Source organism: Odontesthes bonariensis, chromosome 10 (genome assembly GCF_027942865.1).
Source record: "Odontesthes bonariensis isolate fOdoBon6 chromosome 10, fOdoBon6.hap1, whole genome shotgun sequence".
Taxonomy (NCBI): Eukaryota; Metazoa; Chordata; class Actinopteri; order Atheriniformes; family Atherinopsidae; genus Odontesthes; species Odontesthes bonariensis.
The window spans coordinates 9,819,883-9,840,919 of record NC_134515.1 but is presented as its reverse complement, the minus strand read 5'-3'; the positions used below and the strand labels follow the sequence as shown (position 1 = coordinate 9,840,919).

The 21,037-nt window shown below is 40.5% G+C and overlaps 1 protein-coding gene across 8 annotated transcripts in view; it reads right to left on the bottom strand.

Moving 5' to 3' along the window:
- Positions 1-6,957: 6,957 nt before the first annotated feature.
- myt1b (myelin transcription factor 1b) overlaps positions 6,958-21,037 on the bottom strand; it is a 137,309-nt gene continuing 123,229 nt past the window's right edge. For 4 of the 8 annotated variants that reach the window (XM_075476189.1, XM_075476191.1, XM_075476183.1 and 1 more), the window contains 10 exons: positions 20,864-21,018; positions 19,355-19,417; positions 18,868-18,936; positions 18,378-18,440; positions 18,021-18,101; positions 17,232-17,453; positions 14,898-14,989; positions 14,480-14,583; positions 12,014-12,157; positions 6,958-11,894 (listed from right to left, as the gene is read on the bottom strand). In XM_075476189.1, coding sequence (XP_075332304.1) covers positions 11,751-11,894; positions 12,014-12,157; positions 14,480-14,583; positions 14,898-14,989; positions 17,232-17,453; positions 18,021-18,101; positions 18,378-18,440; positions 18,868-18,936; positions 19,355-19,417; positions 20,864-21,018 — 1,137 coding nt within the window. In that variant the 3' untranslated portion in view covers positions 6,958-11,750. The remainder of the gene's footprint in view (positions 11,895-12,013; positions 12,158-14,479; positions 14,584-14,897; positions 14,990-17,231; positions 17,454-18,020; positions 18,102-18,377; positions 18,441-18,867; positions 18,937-19,354; positions 19,418-20,863; positions 21,019-21,037) is intronic. The other 4 variants (XM_075476184.1, XM_075476188.1, XM_075476186.1 and 1 more) reach the window with 4 other exon arrangements.

The following is a 21,037-nucleotide window of genomic DNA, read 5'->3' as shown; positions in this document are numbered from 1 at the left end:
GAATTCTTGACTGTATATTAGCCCAGGAATGGACCAGCAACCCATCCAGGATGTACTCCACCTGTCACCCAGTGGCAGCTGTGATAAACTCCAACCTTTTATGTAGTTTGAGATTGCAAAGACACAAAAGATATAAATCAGCTACAATGAGACACAGAATGACTGGAAAAATACAGAGAAAAATGCACTCAAAGTAACCACAAAGTTCTTATTTTTAATTTCCTCTCAGTTTGGGGGTCTCTGCAGGAGACATGTTGACTATGTTAAAGGATAAGACCGGTTTTTTTTGACATTGGGCCCTTGATTTCACATTATAACATGATGTTCTACTCACCCCTGCTTGTTGTTGGTCATTTGGAGCTGTTCCGAAGATATTCGCGAGGCGTCTGGCTGCTCTCTTGAGATTTTCGGCCATGAAACGGTTTCCTATGGGCAAGCTTATACAGGCACAAACTATGCTGTTTATAATTTATTATTTACTGTACATTAGCACTGATAACGTGGAGGTGCATCGCTTACTTAAAAAAATCCGGGTTACTGTAATTTTTATTTTTTTTTGTCGTAAAGTGGGTGTTACTGACGTCCTCGTGGTGCTACTGCCACAGACAGCCCACAGACCTGCTGCCTATTTATTCATTCGGCTAAAATTCAAAATTAGTAACCCGGATTTTTTTAAGTAAGCGACGCACCTCCACGTTATCAGTGCTAGTGTAGAGTAATTAATAAATTATAAACAGCATAGTTTGTGTCTGTATAAACTTGCCCATAGGAAACCGTTTCATGGCCGAATATCTCAAGAGAGCAGCCAGACGCCTCGCGAATATCTTCGGAACAGCTCCAAATGACCAACAACAAGCAGGGGTGAGTAGAACATCATGTTATAATGTGAAATCAAGGGCCCAATGTCAAAAAACCGGTCTTATCCTTTAATTATTCCTTCTTGTGACATTTTACATTTGCAGCTATAACAATACAAGAGTAGCTAAAGTTAATATGACCTCTCATTTAGCAGGGGGGTTGTCATAAATAAGGAGAAGTTTCTTACTCTCTTTTTAATCAGTTTATTTAAGCAGGAAAAACCCCATAGAGATAAAAATGAGTTTGTTTAGGGGAGTCCTGGCAGAAACTCAGTTAACACAACACATCCAGACATTTTTACAGAAGAAGTCACATCAAACTAAACATGTCAATAAATAATGGTGATTTTTAGCTCTTATTGCAGGTGCACAGTAGGGACATGTCGTTTTTCCCAACCATGTTAAAGCCTTTAGTACATTAAAACAAAGATTACAAAGATGAGCCTTTTTCTACTGAAAATAAGAGAACAAATATGGCAGAGATATAATGGAAGCCTCTAACTAGATTAACCTCTGTTTTTTCTACTTATAAAGTCCAATTTTCAAATGCTGCTGTTTGCATTATTAATTTAGTCCATTTTTTTTAACATTTTTTACGTTTTGTTTATCGTTTGTCATATTTTCCTTTATATTATAAAAGAGTGTTCCCGTGGCTCACTTTGCGCCATGTTAGGGGTAAGTTGATCTGTCTGGGGGTGAACTGACCATTAAACTGAATCTTAATCAAATCCACGAGAAATTCGAAAGATAGCTTGCCTTTTTGAACAAATAAATACTTAAATAATTTAGCCTATCTTTGTTTTACATACAGTCATGTGTCTTAACTTAAAGAAAACTTAATATAAAACCCATAAAAAGATTCCACTAAAACTGTAATTTTCTCCAAAACAGAATGTTTGCTGAAGATTAGATAGATACTGATGTAGAATGAGTAAAGAAATGTCACTGAAACTAATAACCATTTTAGTCAAATAACAAAAAAATGAATAAAAAACTGCTGCCAAAATGAACATTGGCCCGTGTCAAATGTAGAGCGAGTCCCTTTTTTTTTTACTTCTGGCATCCTGCAAACACACCAAAAGCTGCGTCTTGAAGATCAGAGCAAATTTCTTTTCAGCTTTTCTCTTCATCCAAGATGGCAGTGAAATATGACTCATCACTCCCTCCAGCCTCTGACTCAGATTATTCCACAGCGTTTGACTCTCTTTGCTCCACAGCTGGTATTTTGGAAGAAAAAAACAAAACAAAAAACAATCAGCCAGCCATCCATCCATCTATCCATCCATCCACCCATCCACCCATCCATCCATCCATCCATACATCCACCCATCTATACATCCATCCACACATCCATCCATCCATCCATCCACCCATCCATCCATCCATCCATCCATCCATCCATTCATCCACCCATCCATCCATCCATCCATCCATCCATCCATCCACCCATCTATACATCCATCCACACATCCATCCATCCATCCACCCATCCATCCATCCATCCATTCATCCACCCATCCACCCATCTATCCATCCATCCAGCCATCTATCAATCCATCCATCCATCCATCCATCCATCCATCCATCCATCCATCCATTCATCCACCCATCCATCCATCCATTCATCCACCCATCCACCCATCTATCCATCCATCCACCCATCTATCAATCCATCCATCCATCCATCCATCCATCCATCCATTCATCCACCCATCCACCCATCTATCCATCCATCCACCCATCTATCAATCCATCCACCCATCTATCAATCCATCCATCCATCCATCCATCCATCCATCCATCCATCCATTCATCCACCCATCCACCCATCTATCCATCCATCCAGCCATCTATCAATCCATCCATCCATCCATCCATCCATCCATCCATTCATCCACCCATCCATCCATCCATTCATCCACCCATCCACCCATCTATCCATCCATCCACCCATCTATCAATCCATCCAGCCATCTATCAATCCATCCATCCATCCATCCATCCATCCATCCATCCATCCATTCATCCACCCATCCACCCATCTATCCATCCATCCACCCATCTATCAATCCATCCATCCATCCATCCATCCATCCATCCATTCATCCACCCATCCACCCATCTATCCATCCATCCAGCCATCCATCCATCCATCCATCCATCGTCATCCACTCATCCGAAGTCGGGTCACAGAGGCAACAGGTCCAGGAGGGAAACCCAGACATCCCTCTCCCCAGCGACACTCTCCAGCTCCTCCTGGGGGATCCCGAGGCGTTCCCAGACCAGATGGGACATACAATCTCTCCAGTGAGTTCTGGGTCTGCCCCGGGGCCTCCTCCATGTAGGATGTGCCCGGAAAACCTAAAAAAAAAAAGGAGGCGACCAGGAGGCATCCTAACCAGATGCTCAAACAACCCCAGCTGACTCCTTTCGATGCACAGGAGCAGCGGCTCTACTCTGAGTTCCCTCCGAATGGCCGAGCTCCTCACCCTCTCTAAGGCTGAGCCCAGCCACCTTCTGATAGAAACCCATTTCAGCCACTTGTGTCCGCGATCTCATTCTTCAGATAACTACCCAACCCTAGGTGAGGGTTGGAACAAAGATGGACCCAGTATATTGAAAGCTTTGCCTTCCAGCTCAGCTCCTTCACGACGACGGACCAGAGCAGCGCCCTCATTACTGCTGACGAAGCCCCAATCCGTCAGTCCATCTCTGGTTCCAACCTGCCATCACTCAAGAAGGTTACCAGCACTTTAAAATTTAATATACAACATTTTAAGCAAATCAGACCTTTTATTACAAATGCAGCTGCAAAAGCCTACCTGCACTGTATGATTTTATCCCATATCAAATACTGTTTTACATCCTGGATGTTTGCGGGTGTCACCACTCTTAAACTAATTAAACAATAATACAAGAAAGCCGTAAAGGTCTACGATCGGAAACCCCAGTCTTCCCATCACTGCCCAATTTTAAAAAAGCACTACTTATTAACCTTTGAGAATCTCAGAACATTCAAAAGCACCTGTCTCATCTATAGATTTCTGAACGGGCTGGCACCACAACAGGGTGACAATGACAAGATCAGCCACCAGGGGGACTGTGAGGTACAGTTTAGGAGAACGGCATTTGCACAGAAGGTCCTATCAGTCTTTGGTTGCTCTACATGGAACACAGTTCCGTTGGCCATAAGGGAAAACTCAACATATGTAGCTTTTAAGAAACAACTAAAAACATGGCTTACAGATACCCAGGACTGTAAAAATGAAGGGTAGTTTTATTTAACATGCAATACTAAAAATAAATTGGTAGTAAGTCTGTAATTCTTAAAATGAGTTGGCACTTTATTCCGTGCACTTTAAAAATAGCACTTTAGGATAAATGCACTTTAATAAATGTATATTTCATTTTGTATAGGAGGGTAAAACATTATTTGCCAATCAGATGCATTTTAATGTCTGAAACTACTGTGCGACAAAATTGTGTTGATATGGTTTTTCGGTATGGTATTCATACCATAACAGGTCATTTGTTGTATATCTTGTGATGTGGTTAAGTGATATGGAATGTTGTACGCTTTGTTTTCTTGTTACCTGTTTTTGTCTTTGTCTTGTCTTGATTTTAGTGTGAACAGCAGGACTGCAGATGGAAATTAGCCTTGGAGCTAAATCTGGCATATTTACATTGTATGTTTATGAATATGCAGAGTCCTGTCACAAATAAACAAATAACTAAATAACTAACTAACTCATGAACAAGATACCCAGATACTTAAACTCCTCCGCCTGAGGCAGGCACTCATCCCCAACCCAGAGAGACCATTCCACCTTTTTCCAGTTGAGAAACATGACTTCAGATTAGGAAGAGCTGACTTTCATCCCGGCCGTTTCACATTCAGCTACGAACCGCTACAGCGCGCGTTGGAGGTCTTTTTAAGATTAGAACATTTCAGATTGTTCTGGAATTTTGTCTAACTACAGAAACTATAGAAAAGTGTTCAAGGGTACTACTGATTGTTTGTTGGCCCTGAGATGGACTGGTGAGCCATCCTGCTGCTGGTGTAGGCTCCAGCCTGCCACAGGATCCTGAAATGGATCAAGCTGGTACAGAAAATGGACGGATGAATGGTTGTTTGTGAGTTTACACAAATATCCACCAGATGTCAGCGCTGCTCAAATGAAAAAACGGCACCTGACTGCACATGTGGAGCAAAACGACGTCCCCCATTTTGTTCACAGTTGAGACAAACAGTCTGTGATAGAACAACAAACAACAACACACACAATGAAATTGGTAATCTGTTACTTAAAATGAGCTTCATTATCTGCCAGAACAACAAGAAAATGTTTGACTTTACGAGGTTTATAAAAACAAGACCAAAAGATCCTCAAGAGATATTTTGAGATTTATCTTGAAGCTCGTAGCCAAGTTCAGTATTTGATTCAAAATGAGATGATCTGACATAAAATAACCCCAAGAGAAGAAATAAACAGGGTCTAAATGATCATACACACTCTAAATGATGATTCACACTAATCCATATATTTCTACATGTTTTTTGCATTAAAGTTTACAGCTGATTTAAGGTCAGTTCCCTCTGCTAATGTCTAAAACTCCAAATATAACATGCACATTACACTAACTTACAGTCATTTCCTGCCTAAAACCAAGTTTCCACACACAGATCAATGGTTTCCTTTGTGGATGTCTGCTTTTTGTTAAGCAACAAAAAGAAAACATATTTAAGTGCTGATGGTTTCAGCCATTAGACCTCATTTTTCTTCCCATTAGGAGATAAAGTCCCACAATGGGAATGTAGAACAACATGAGGAATACAAATGATTCTAACCTGAAACCGTTACTTTATATTTTACTTCAAGCAACCAGACTTATTTGGTCTTTTAAGCCGACCATTTAAAGAGGAATGTGTTTTTTTTTAGAGGATTGTTTTTTTGTTGTGAATAATTCAGATCTAAAGAAAGACACCCAACACAAGGGATGAACCAGTATTGTGTCTACACATAACCGAGAAACAATTTTCTTGTATGAAACTTTGTTCCCAGCAGCCTGTCACAAAGACACATAATTTCTTCCCATTTCTTTAGTTGCATCTATGAAAAACAGCAAAGATAACACAGTTCAACAGGCAGAAAACAGGATTTCTGCAGCAACAAGCTGATTCCCAAAGAGCTGTTAGCTGAAAACTTGACATATCTCAGCACGGTGTGCAGTGTGTCCTTAAAACATTTGAGGAAACTGGACAAGTGGAGGACAGAAGAAGAAGCGTCAAGCCTAAAGAACTATCTACAGCAGATGAACAGGATCTGAAAGTGATGTCCTTAAGAAAGAGGAAAAACTCCAGCAAAGACCTGACACAGGAGCTGAGAGATGCATCTGGACCTTCAGCTGATCCATCTGCTGTTGGCCCAAGCCTCATCAGAAATGGGCTCCATGGAAGGGTGGCTGTCAAGAAGCTGTTCTTAAGGAAGGGAAACAGGGAGAAAAGGCTGAGCTGTGCCAAAGGACACAAGAAGTGGGCTGAAAATCAGTGGCAGCAGGTCTGATGGAGGGATGAATCCTCCCCAGAGCCCGGACCTCAACATTACTGAAGCAGTGTGGGATCATGTTGGCAGAGAACGGAACAAAAGGCAGCCCACATCCAAAGAAGAGCTTTGGGATGTCCTTCAAGAAGCCTGGAGAACTATTCCTGAAGACTCCTTAAAGAAAGGACAGAAAGCTTCAGGCTGTGTTGGAGGATAAAGGAGCTCAGAGCAGATGTTCACTTTAAAGCTTATAACTGTGCAAACTCAGTTCTTGCTTTATATACTGTATTTCCATTCATGTTTGCACTCATTTTAATACATTTATCCACTGATTTACAGTTTCCCTGGCACTATATAAAGAAATGAAGGGTGATTAAAGCCTTTGGTACTCTTAGCTTCCTCGTGCTTAACTCTCTTCTTAACACTGACCGACACCAGATCTCAACCTGAAAGTATTTTTAAGTCTCAAAGCAAAGATTTTCCACACACGACAAAGCGCACACGCATGCATGCTGAAACAACAGAGTCCTTTTGTCTATGAGTCTTTATTTGTATTTTTCATAGAGAACATTTAAAATGGTTCATAATAACCGACATCACTTCTCTGCTTTGTAACACTGACACAGGAACAGGGGAACATGTATACAAGTACACAAACACACAGTCACAAACTCGGCCCATCTACAGTGTCGTACCAATCCCCCCCCCACCCAAAAAAAGATGAACAAAAACATGAGACCCCAAGGACGCACAGCCAAGGCCTGTCCCACTTTACAAAACGGAGCATTAGCAAAGGAACCTCATCTAGAAAAGTAACAAAAATCACCGTACAATCTATTGTTGTGGAAGTGCTTGTCATACTGGAAGTTTTGTACTATTTTAAAAGGATTTCAACATCAGTGCCTAGAAAATCACCAGTAAAAATAGCTCATCTCTGTAAAAATTTGCTAGCAGGACAACCCTTGGCTGTGGATTTTTTTTTCTCTTTGTCACAAACTATTTATTTCATTTTTTTTTTCATTTTAAAACCATTTTTAACTTCAACACAACAACAATAACACTGTTTCTTCTTAATACAAATATGTACAGAGACTTCCACTTGTTTTAAAATAATGCCCTGCACACTGATGCATTATCTAAGGATGAATGATGATGATGATGATGATCTTCAGATTCCTTCACAGAAACTGTCCGTGCAGTTTGGTACCTGAATCGACTGAATGAGATCACAGTTTCTTTAGCCAAACAAAAGCTTCTTGTTTTGTATGTCCTCTGTAACAGAACGGTCTCTGAAAGTAAGACATCGAGATCCAGACCGACAGTTTTCAGCCGTGTTTTGAACCAGGTGTAAACATACCGTATGTTGACATGAGCGGAGCGAGAAAGGCACACATGATGAGACCACACATCTGAGAACTACAGCAGGGAGGCGGGTGGAGATGGGCTCTTTTGGTTTTTTTTTGGTCAGCTTGATGAAAAAGTGCCACTCAGTTCCTTCTTTTTGCTTTCGACAGGCGAAGGCGAACCCCCCCCACATCCCCCCCCCCCACATCCCCGCAACTCACATTTGGAATTTGGTGCGGATTGGCTTCCCTGAAAGTTTCATCCCGTTTGAGTAAAAAGCTCGTCCCAGCTGCTTCGGGGAGACTGAGCCCTGTCCAGTTTAAAGGCTCCTTTGCTGTTTGAGTAAAACTCGCCCCATCCCTCAGTACTTTTATGTAAATAAGAAAACATACAGTACGTGGGCACAGAATTAACCGTGGGCTGCGTTTGCTTCCTTAGCCGACATTCTTCCTGAAAAATGCTCTGCTTTCATGGCCTCAGTGTTATTCATTTACATACCTCAGTAGACAATTTCATCAAGCAGTTTAAAAGGGGTCATGCCATATCAAATAGGTTAGGAGAATATTCACAGTCTTAACACTCTCGGGTAGTATTCTCGTGCATTTCAAGAGGAAGGATACACTACTTTGTTAACCAAATGCATCCAAACTATCTTTCCTGAGGAAAGGTTACACAAGACATGAAGAAGAAGGGGCAGGGGGGGCTGAGTGGTGGAGGGCTGGTTGAGGGAGTAAAAAGTCATAAAAAGCTTTTGACATTCTTTTGAGTGACATACACATATTTATGCAACAAACGCCTCCTCCTAAAACAAAGGGGAGATTGTGTATCCCGGCAAATCAATTTCCCACTCCCACACACTCATCTCATTTCACACGAGGCCTTGATCCAGCCGCTGCTAGCGCCTCTAGCCTCAGCTAACTGGCCGACCTATGGCATTGCTCTATTCTGCTTCAGCAGCTGCCCCCCGGTCACCTGAGAACCAAACTCTGACTCCTGTCAATCTCTTTTGGTTTTCCGTTTTGGAAAAGAAAGTCTCGCTTCCTTTTTTTTTTTTTTTTCAGTACATTTTTGAACCCTCGGATGTCTCAATGCGAACGGCGACAAACAGGAGGGACAAACGCTCGCTATTGCCCCCGAGATCTAATCTAGGAGGGTTTGCACAGGTCTACGCTCAAATGCTGGCATTTTCAACAGTTATTCAGAAAGTGCACAAAGGAGTTTCATTCTACATTGGCTAAGAGTACATTTACAACATGCCTTTGACATCAGAGTTACACACGGGTATCGTACTCTACACCACAGCAGTTTCCACACATCACTCAAAGGCAGGTTACACTAAACTCTCCTACGTGTTTGTTTGGACATTAAAGAGCTCGCAGCGAGCAGGCCTTTACCATCAACGATACACCGGAATAAACTGCACAATGTCGCTATGTGCAGAACATTATTCAGAGGCATCATTATCCATTTTTTTTTTTTCCTTAACTACACATGAACTCACATGACACTTAGGAACAAAGAGCCAACCATCTAGTTTAAAAACCCGACAGCCATTTCTCAGATTCAGTCAGAGAAAACACACAGTTTTTGACATTTTTAGATTAAAAGACAAGTGAGTGAGAAGAGGGGGGAACAGAAAGGAAATCTATGGGAATATTTCCACAGTACTGTAGCTGTATCATCAACAACACCTACTTGGCCTTAAGCTTGACTGAAACGGTATGTTTAAAGCCACAGTTGAGCAGGTCTTAGTGATATTGAACAAGTTGTAACTGCCTCCTAATCAAAACGCCCTCACATCTCTGAACAGCTAGGGATCCTTTGATAAGGTAATACAAGAGAAGAAGAGCAAGTCAACAATTACACTGGAAAAATATATGTATGTTTATATTCATATATATATAGCATCTTTAAAATCTATTTGTACAGAATGTATATATAGTGTACTTATGGCCATCTTGGCAGAGAAATAAAGGCATCTGAAACAATCACCACTCTCTTGATGCCGTGGTCGTCTCGGCGACCAGACATTATTACATTGCAGAGATGCGAAGAATCAGGAAAAAAAAGTACGTTTTTTTTTTCTTTTTTTCCGTTTTGTTTTGTTTTTCTTCCTCAGTGGCACTTTGTGCATCAAAAAAATTAAAATCTAGAGTAAGGCTACAAGGGTGTGTATGTTTATCTGATAGAAGGTTGTCAAAGGAGGCCATCTTATTGTATCCTCGAGGGCTGGATATGTCGCCGTGTGTGTGTGTTTTTTCGAGCCATACGTCCAGACTAAAACACTGCTGGAGCAGAGCTTTACACGTACCGCTGTACTGAAGAAGATCTCAGAGTACATCCGAGGTTTTGGGTGAGCCAGTGCTGGCCGCTACAAAGCGCTTGGGAGAGGTAAAACTTTTCTAACAATGTTTGCCTTTTTTTTTTTCTTTCCTTTTTGTAACACTTTTTGTTTTCACCTGACAAAAGCGAACACACAGAGACCGGATAGCAACAGAACAGTGAGTGCTTTTGTTGGGTTATTTTTACAATCAGCTGCTGGTATGTCTAAGTACACGCCTAAACAATCAAACAGTGTGTGTATTAATTTTGTTTCTTTATTTAGATATTAGCAATGGATTCTTAAGACTACTCAGACTCAACCGTCACATCACGCACATAAATAACAAAATAAATATACAGCCATATCAGTCGATTTCTTTCATATTAAATAAATAATAAATACATATTTGCTTTTTTTTGTCTCCTCTCAGCAGTGGGTGTTTTTTTAGTCTAGCAGTAACAGAAGAAACACAAACGAAAGGGAGGAAAACAAAGAAATAACTCAAAAAATACCTTTTTGTTGTAAAATTATCAAAAAACTTTAAGTGTTATAAAACATCTGCACTTAAAAAGGTTTTGTTTGTTTTTTTTTAAAAAGTACTCCAAAACAAAATATGCCTCGTCAGTTATCATATAGATTCTTAAAATATTGATGTAGGACATCTGCAAATTGGTTATCAGTAAAGATGCATTCTTATTTTTTTTTCAGTTTTACAAACAAAAGTTAATAAATAGATTGCTTCAAATAAATAAACCTCAATAACATAAATGGCAATAAGTTACAATTTAAAGGTTCACAACTTTAAATAATTCATTTATAACAATAATTATTGTACCACAAAACTATTCATTGAAATGAAGTGCAATTCCTATGTTGATAAATACTATTGATATGACTAACTGACTTTGAAATGTGTGCACACTATTACTATCATTTCAGTTTAAAAAAAGGGAGGGAAAGGGTTAATCTGCGGCTTTTTGAAACACGATAGCCACTTCCAGCTGTTCTGCCTCCTGACGTTCGCTCGCAGATTGAATTTTTTTCTCCGCCGACGTCTTTTTCTGCAGTGATGCCACAAAGCAAACACACACATTCAGTTGAGTGCATGCTTGGTATTGCTGAGGTGTGCGTGTGGTGGAGCAGAGAGCTTTTCGGAGCTGGTGAACGCACACGCTCGCCGCGGTGAATGCTACGGCACAGCAGCGAGAGTCATCTCGTCCCTCCTGTTTCCAGCGATCCCGCCTTCCTCGGCGTTTCAAATGAACTGAGGCGCGAAAAACAAATCCATCCGCGCAACGGTGAAAGCCTCTTCCCAAAAACAGATGAGGACACAAAGGAGACAACAGGTACAGCATGTCAAAAAAACCCCAGATTGAGTTTCTAGTAACATTATTCTTCTTTTCCATCCACTCTGACTGAAGGGTCTGTTTCCTCTGAATCCCAGCAGCAGCATGGTGTAGATTTTGGTCCGCGTCACTTTTCTTCAACAGAGTTCCCTGGGTTTGATTTTTTTTAAGTTGCCGTTTATTTAAATAACCTGAATTCCCTTTTTTTTTTGTTTTGAATCATGTTTCCATATATTGTAGAGTATTACAGCATCTCTCCTTCATCTCTTCGTCCCTCCGTCAAGCCTTCCAGCTTCCGGACAGCTCGGGTTTCCCCTTTTTGTACGCACGTCGAGCTTCAGACTTTGATGCCCTTCACAGCTTTGTTGATGCTCTCCAGCAGAGCCTTGTTCTCGGGGCTCTGGAAGCAGTCCTTGTTGGTGTACATGTCGGTCAAGGTGCTCACGTAGCTGTCGAAGTTCTGCTCAGTGATCGGCTCCTGCTGTGGTGCAAACGACAACCATTCTCAAATGTGAGGAGCGGGATAAAGGAAGAGCCGCGCGCTTTTCAACGCGTTCGATTCGCCTAAAAATGGATGCGTTTAAAAAGAAAAACACTCACCATGTGCGGCAGGCGGATATTAGCGAGGCTGCGGATGAGGGCGCGGCTCAGACCGGACAGCTCCATGAAGAGAGCCTCGTTCTGCTCCTCGATCATCTTGTTCTCGTGCTCGATGCTCTTCAGGTTCTTCTCCATGGAGGAGATCTGGAACACGCAGGTAAAAAGGGTTAAACAATAGCACCACTTTGGGCTTAAAGCCGTCATTTATCTGCAACAAGATGATAATGTTTGATCTGTTTTATGCCACCGAAAGATATACAAACAAAACTGTAGAGAAAGCAGACTGAGCCCCTGCTGCTGGTCAATCTCAGTTAAAGTAACAAGAGAATTTGGCAGTTTTTTTTGCACTTAGGCTCCGCCTACAGTTGTGGGATGGTCATAAAAACATATCTCCAGAGAGCCCTGCACACTTACATGTATCATGTAATCATGTATTTTTAATGCTTCTTCCACTCCCCGCTGCACTGCTTGTATTTTATGTAAAGCACTTTGAATTGTTTTGTACATGAAATGTGCTACAAATAAACTTGACTTTGACTTACACCCATACACATGTATTTGTTGTCATGCTGTCATGTCAAGAGGCCACAAAGATGTGGTGTGTGTTTCAGACCTGGAAATGTGCATGATAAAAGTCGATATACTTCAAAACCAGTTAAAAGCACAAGTTTACCGGCTTCTCAAGTGTTGCTTTAAGACTCGAAGGTGGATTAATTCGCTACTAATTAAAACTACAAAAAAAAAAACTAAATAACATTTATAACATTTATATATAAATAACCACAAAGCAGTGGTGCCTCAGATCAGACTGCAAATTAATCTTCTGCAGAAGAAGAAACATCCAGAAGGTGTGAATGAGCAGTTATCCCTCTGTAGGGAAACAGATTTCTTCACGTGAATCAAGTTTCTCTCCACAGTCGCCTCGGGCACGCTCAGGCCGGGAGATTGGACCGAAAAAGAAAAAGTTTCTGTGCAATCTGTTGGTTTCCTTAGCTAGGAAATTGTTTTTGAATTGGCTCTATATGAACGAATTGGATTATTTTATGAATAATTATGATTACAATTAATTGAGTTCCAATTGGCTCGAATTGGACTTTATTATCTAAGTGCCTTGAGATGACATTTGTTGTATTTGGCGCTATATAAATAAAAATGAATTTAATTGAATTGAAGTTAACCAGAACTAAGATGTGTACTATGCACCTAATTAGCAGGATTTCCATCAAATGTTTTTTTTAAGTAAAAGGTGAATGGAAACTGCACAAAATTTCTTAAAAGCCATTAAAAATGTATACACTCACTATGGGTGTTTTGTTTTAAATAAGACTTTATGCAAATTAGGGGGACTGGCGACTCATTAAAATCGGTTGTTTCCAGTCTGGGCAGGCAAACCTTTGATTTATCCAGATTATTATGATTAATCCCGGATATTCCCTGAGATTAAAATCATTCCCTAAAGAAAGAGAGCCGTCTCCATTTTCCTTTTGTGGATGTCCATCACAGCTGTTGCTGTTTTTTTTTCTCCTAGAGGTTTGTTTCCGGTTAGGACAACTACTTCTTCTCCTGAATTGCAACCCTGACCCAAATATCCTCTACCACCATCCAGCCTAGTTTATTCACTTGAAACCAGTCAATGAAAATATGCCTGATTCACTTTTCTATTTTGAGGCCCAAAAAGTCAGTCCCAACACCCACTAGAGGTGTGTGGAGGTGTATTATTCTGCATAGACATGGCCCTCACCCTCAACTCCCACTTAGGATTGGAGTGGCCAAGTTTGAATGCTGTGTGCAAACAGAAACTGAAAACAGATGCTTAGTTAATATTTACTGCATGCAGGATTTACAGCTGATGAATGAGTAAATAGTCTGCTCTTCATGCAGTTTTTGTGATGTCTTGGTCCTTTCCTCTGTTGTTCTTCCTCTGTAGATTGTAGTCTGTTTATGCATTCTTCTGTCGTTACTGAATCTGCATCTTAATAGCCTTTTTTCTATGCGTTTTGTTCCTGTGAAGTGAGTTTTTCCATGAATTTTCAGTGGAACTATAGTGCACAATTGTTTTAGCAAATAATTAAGCTTAAAACAAAATTTAAAAATACATTTGTGAGCATGTTTTAAGGTGTTGGAGCTGAGTATGGACAAGGTTTTGGCCTTTTCGTGTGATTTCTTGATGATTACAAATACAAAAAAACACCAAAGTAATCATTTTAAATGAGCCATTGTAACTTATTAATCACAGTGTAAAAGAAGCAGGTACAGAAAGGGATTAAACACTCTTAAGGACATTACGAACAGCAGCAGAAAAGCCCTTAAGTGTACTTAAGAAAGCAATAGTTAAGAAAATATTTTATGGCATGGCTCTGGTTACATCACTGAGAATTCAAGTCTTGGACAATATTTTAGATTTTGTTGGACGCATTTGCACTTCAGTTCTCAAGACTTAAATGAAACAACAACAAATTAACACACCTGAGTCTGCAGGTTGACCATGTCAGCCTCCATTTCGTTGTTGGATTCATTGAGGTCGTTAATCTCTTTGTTGAGCTGCTTGATGTCCTCATCGTTGTCCAAAACTAAAGCATTAGAATAAAAAAAGGAAAACATTCTTGGTGAGTGAACTGACTTTTGCTAGTCTGTATGTTTTTTTTCTTAATTTTTTAAGGGATTATATCCTTCATCCTTATCTTGTATGTACCTGACCTTACGTCAGTGCCATTTGCCCTTCTTTAAGAAAAGGGTATCATATTCTAGATACAAATTTAATCACTTGTGGATTTGTTTTTATTTATTATGTGAAGAAATTTATTAATAAAGGATCTTTAAAAAAAAGTTGTGTTTTTCCACACAACATATGCACTAATTTATGGATAAATACAGCATATCTTACCATCAGTGGCTCTGAACTTGGTGCTCAGGTAGTCCTCTGTGGGGAACTTGGCCTTTTTCTTGGCATACAAGGCTCTAGGGCATCCTGAGAGGCTGATAGCACAGGCAACAAACAAATGAGATTACTGGATGGTTCTTAATGTCTCTTGTATAATGTATCAAATTCAAAATTACATCTGTATACATAAAACATAATTTGTGGAGCATAAGCTAATTTGGCTGTCAGCGCTTGCTACTAGCGGGCAGTTAGCACAGACCACCAAAATGGTTGGAAATAGCTCACCTGACTTTATAAAAATATTCTTCCCAATGAATTTCACTCTAATTAGGTTGTATTATGTACTATTTTAAAAAAATACACAAACAGAGATGTATAAGACATCAAGTGAGCTGGTCAATACATTCTTTCGCTTCGCTAGCTTGCCAAAGAACTAGTTTTCTCTAAACAAGTCAATGTCTCCTGGCACTAGCTTCATGTTTAACTCACAAAACTTCTTTCAAAATTCTCATCTAACCTTTGACAAGAGGACAAGAAATAGTTCCACAACATGATTTGCAGAATACATTTAATTGTTAAGCAAGATGTAGCAGGAATTTGGCTTAAAATGACGACTTGAAACAGCTGCCCTGGCTTGGTCTAAAGTTAAAACATGCACTTGTCGGTATATGTGCATACTAATACTAAACATGGAGAAGCAGCATTTAGCTGTTATGCTCCAAACAAGTGGAACAAACTGCCAGTGGAGATTAAACTTTCCCCAAATGTAGACATTTTTAAATCCAGGTTAAAAACATTTCTTTTCTCATGTGTCTATGCATGAAATCTGCACGATATCTTTTAATTTATCTGGACTGTTGCTTGTTTTTAAATTAATTTTAATTATTTTATTTGTTTCTCTTTATATTCTTTTATGTATTTTAATGCTTCTTCCACTCCCTGCTGCAATACTTTTATTTTATGTAAAGCACTTTGAATTGTTTTGTACATGAAATGTGCTATACAAATAAATTTGACTTTCTAAGAAAGCTAATGTATAACCACAGCTAATGAAAATTCTGTCTCTGCCAAATTAAAAAACTTGAAGCTACCGTTTAAAGGGATATGCCACCCCCAGGCCAAATTAAGTGTATCCCCACATTCCTGAGACATAAATAAGTGTGTGGGAGCGTTTTCCTGGCGACCCAGGCATTGTCCGAATCTCACAGCACTGACCACTGCTTGATTGCGCGTAATACATACATGCTAGCGTTGCCAGCGTCGCCAATCGAACCCCCCCCCCCCCCCCCCCCCCCCGACTTCCTCAAACAAACCAGCGTGAAGCAGCCAGGGGGGGGGGGATTCCCAATGACGTAGCGGGGAGTGTGCTTCGGCTGTGTTTTCCGCACTGGAAACTAGTTCCCAAACTGACATGAGCAAACCAAGCCTTCCGTGTTGATTTACACAGTCATTTGCACTCGATGTGAAAGTACACCACTCACACAGTAATTAGAAGGTAAATCAAGTAAATTAATTCACGTTGGGCGAAATATTTCGATTGGCGACGCTGGCGACGCTAGCATGTATGTATTACGCGCAACCAAGCAGTGGTCAGTGCTGTGAGATTCGTGTCTACAGAAAGAGTTTTGTGTCTCTGCTGTTACCACATGATGGAAAAGGATGTTGCCATTTATAAATATAAATAGCCAATGCTAAGTTACTACTTGGTAACTCTACTCTACAATAACAAAACCATAATTGTGTTTTACTACATTTCTGTCAGGAGATCCCTCTAAACGTTGAGCATTGGACACAAAATCAACATTTCAAATTAATTTTTCTCTCTCTGTAAGAAAATTAACAAGAATTCCAATGATGTTGAACTAGTTCTTCAAATAAAAGGTGTTGTAATGTTTTTCAGATCTTTAGTAATAAGTCCATACTGAGGACAAGTCCCCTGTCAAATTATGTGCCAGTCATTAAAGGTAATTTCAGGTCTTAATCCTGTGATAGCTTCAGATTATATGGAAATTTAGAACATTTTAATCCAGCGTTGAATCTCTTATTACAACAGCAAAAAAACAAACAAAAAAAAAAACCTGACATCTTTGCTTTATTGAGTGTCAGAAAACTGTAATTACTGCTCATAACCCACAATAAAACCAAATTGTAAATTCTTCTGCAATCTGCAATTAAAGTCAGACTAGTTCAAGACATGTAGCCTTAGCCCACACCTCCACTTTAAATTAATAATAAAAAACAGACACACACAGACATGGAAGTTTCAAAGGCTATCTAGATTTTTTTCCACTGTCAGATCTAAAGTTTAAAATTGAGAAACAAAACTGTGCCGCTCACCTGCGGTGTGTGAGGAAGCTTCCGTTAGCATGTCCGGATCCGTCACAACCAGGGGTGGGGCAGGTCGGCCCCTCTGTCTTGAAGGCCTTCCAGTTGAAGGGCGTCCCGTTCAGGAGACCCTCCTTCTGCCTGCGGGCCGCCAGCGGACACCCGTAGGCGCTGCGGTGCGTGGCGTATTTGCCGCTGATGTGGCCCAAGCTGTCGCAGCCGGGCACCGGACATCTGCAGAGAGCCAAGGAAAGGAGATGAGAACGAGAGGAGAGTTCAGAAGACAGAGAGGAAGGAGTGTTGAAGTCAGGCAGCAGAGGGAGAAATAAAAAGGTGGCAAAAGGATTAGACAAGGAGAATCCACATGAAATCTGTAGAGAAGGTTGAGATTATTCTAATGAAAATAAAAAAAAAATATTCACTTTATTTTTTGGGCCTGATTAATTTACATCAAAATCTTACATCAGTGTTTGGCACAGTAGAATTACTAGTAGATTTGTTACAAGCATGCTGCTATGTTTTGTGTGAAAATGCAATATGAGGCCCATGTTTTTCTCATGTATTGTACTCTATAATACTCTACCATGAACTACATTCAGAGTCAGTATCTGCAGTAAGTGTGTTTTCCCATCAGTAAGGGCCTTATGGTTTGATTCAATTACGGGGGCAGGTCAGTACCTCTGCATAAGACTCACAGTGACTGTCCTCTCTCTTTCTCTATCTCTCTGTCTTTTATTGCATTTTACTTTTACCGTCAGTCACGCTAAAAGCAGACATTATGGCTTTCTGAGCGGTACGAACTTTAAAAGCTCGGAGTCCTCCTGGTTGTCCTTGGTAGGAGTTTTAATTCCACTTTTCTTGGCACGCGGGCACCCAGAGAGACTGAAAACAGAAAGTATGGAGTTGATAACATAAGGTTGAAAAACGGTCTGGTGAAGTGATTGCTTCATAAAGGGAGAGAACATTAGAAGGAAGAATAATTTTTACAGAGGTTGTTCAACCAAATGACAAACCAAATCAACTCAAAAACGCCTACAGGTGTGAAAATGTGTATGTGTCCCTGTCTAATTCTACCATGAGCTGTCACTAGGCCTCATAGACTTGACTGGGTGTCGGTGTGTTCATGTGAGTGTGCGTCTTTCTCTGTGTGTGTGTTACCTTCTGTGAGAGGCGTAGTTTCCCGTGATGTGACCTGAGCCATCACATCCTGGAGTGGGGCATCTGAGAAGAGGAAAAGTGCAATATTTAGCAACAAGAAACAGACTCAGAATCTTTCCCTGGAGCCTTGAAAATGGAGTTATGCAATGAGAGAAGCTTCTTAATTGTGTTCAGGCTCATTGCCATTTAAACTCTTCTTGCATCTGCCTATAGTGAGCAGTGAAAGGTTTAGTTTCCAGTAAAGAGCTCACTGCATGATGCAGATATACCGTTTCATTCTGATTAAAGTGAAAGAGCAAGCATAGGCCGATCCAATTGGAGAAAAAAAACACCATGACAGATGCAGCAGCAGCAGCAGCAGCAGAGACAGCAGCCAGCAACAAAAGATTAGTTAACGTCAGCAGAATGAAGCATTGTGGAGCTGGACGGTGTCGCTAGCAGTGAGCTGAAGTGGCAGTGAAAAGGCAATGAAGGTGTAGAGCAGACATACTTGAGTTCAGGGGTGTGGGCCGCCATGAGGGACCGAAGGCTCTTATCAGCGAGAGGACACCCAGACAGACTGAGAGAAAAAGGAGAAAGAGCGAAGGACAGGCAGAGGAAAAGGGGGACGAGGAAAGCGAGGGGTGTGAGGGGATTGAAAGGAGAAAGGAGAAAGACGTGAGTGAAGGGAAATCAAGAATGCAAGGCATACCAAGGTCATTTAGGAATAAGAGGACAGACGGAAAGAAGTAAATTACTGATGCATATCAAAGTCAATGACCGTCTTTGCTTCCAGGGCTCACACTACATTATTGCCTCTGGCATGTCAGAATCAAATGAAATATTTGAATTAGTCTTTCTGTGCCTGCTTTGGACGCAGGCTCAGAGGGGGCAGCAAGAGGAAGAGTCTCAGTGAAACTAACATTTCATATAAGAGCGGAGCGTAGGTAGAGAACCGGCTCGCCATTTCACCCAAAGAAGCCTGCAACTGTGCATACCTGCGGTGGGACGCGTAGTTTCCAGTGATGTGGCCGCTGCCATCACAGCCCGGTGTGGGACACCTGCAGACCGAGAGATGCACAGAAGAAGAAAGTGAGGCCGAGAATCCGATTTAGCAAAAGCAAAGATAAGCAAGAACATCTCTAAATGTGAGAACTGAATCGATTACTCTGAGAAGGAGAGAAGAGGCTGATCCAAACGTAACATTCAAGTTTTTAAATCACACAAACATCCATGTGAACGACAAACAAGCCACACATACAGTACTGTGCAAAAGTGTTGAGCCACCCATCAACTTCTTTATATATTGCCAGGAAATAGGTGCAGCTTTCTATGTCTGTCAAAATGTGTTATTTATGATGTTTCTCGTAGATGCAACTAAAGAAACGTGAGGCAACGACAACAAATGTGTCTTTGTGACAGGCTGCTAGTCACAAAGTGCCTAAATAAACCATTTAAAGTTGGTTCTTTGCTAAGTTGCGTGTTATGTGTCGACACAACACTGGTTCATCCCTTGAGTTTGGTTCTTTTTATGCGAAAAAAAAAAATCACGTTCCTCTGAAATTGGTCAGGTACCAGGACTGGACTGAAAATGAGCGAAAAATCAGCCAGTTTCCACAGAAAATCTGTGAAATACCTCCAGAAAGTGTGGAGAACTATTGATCAAGACCACTTTGAAAGATTACAACAAAGTCAGACCGCTTGGACGTAAAATATAAAGAAATGAGGGGGACTCAAGACTTTTATAGAGTACTGTATGTCAAGAATTTGTCACATGTTGCCTCCTAATTGTAGACGGGGTATTCAGTCTTTATGTATAAAGGAGGCTTGTTTGCTGCTCATGTGAACACTTGCATGTTACGGGATACAATAAGGCAAGGCAAGGCAATTTTATTTATAGAGCACAATTCGTACACAAGGCAATTCAAAGTGCTTCACAGCTACATAAAATCACAAGAAGGCAATAAAATCACTAAAAAATAAAATAAAAAAATTAAATGAAATTAAAAAATTATAATAATAATAAAAATTTTAAAAAAATAAAAAAAACATTAAAAATAACCATGAATGAATTAATTTAAAAGTGAAGAGTGCAGATAAAATACTTTCAGGTGTCATATGCACAGCTAAATAGAATTGTTTTCAGCCTGGATTTAAACATTGTCAGAGTTGAGGCCTGTCTCACATCTTCTGGAAGACTGTTCCAGATGTTAGGAGCATCAAACTGAAACGCAGCCTCACCTTGTTTAGTCCTGACTCTAAACCCTTGGGAGATTCAGGCAGCCTTCTGTTTCCTTCTATGCTGATTTGGAGAGCTGTAATCATGTGTTGCACTCTGATGTGTAACCAAGCTAGCTTTTGGTTTTGACTAAAATGTCTCAACATTTGAGTTAATTTTTTTTTATCCCGATCAAAATTGTAATCGTGTTAACCACAAAGTTTTAGCCTTAGCTATAATTGATGGTGAACCTGATAAACCTGATGGTGTAGAAGTTCTTTTTACTTACGAGAGCAGCTCTTTCTTGCTATCCTTGGGCTGAAACTTGACTTTGAAGCTTGGGGTTGTGACCTCTCCTGGGTACTTCCTCTCCTCCATACAGTCCTGCATCATGTCACAGTCCTCTGGGTCTGATGAGACATACGACTGGCCCGTGTGCTCCATCTAAAAAAATCAGAGCAGC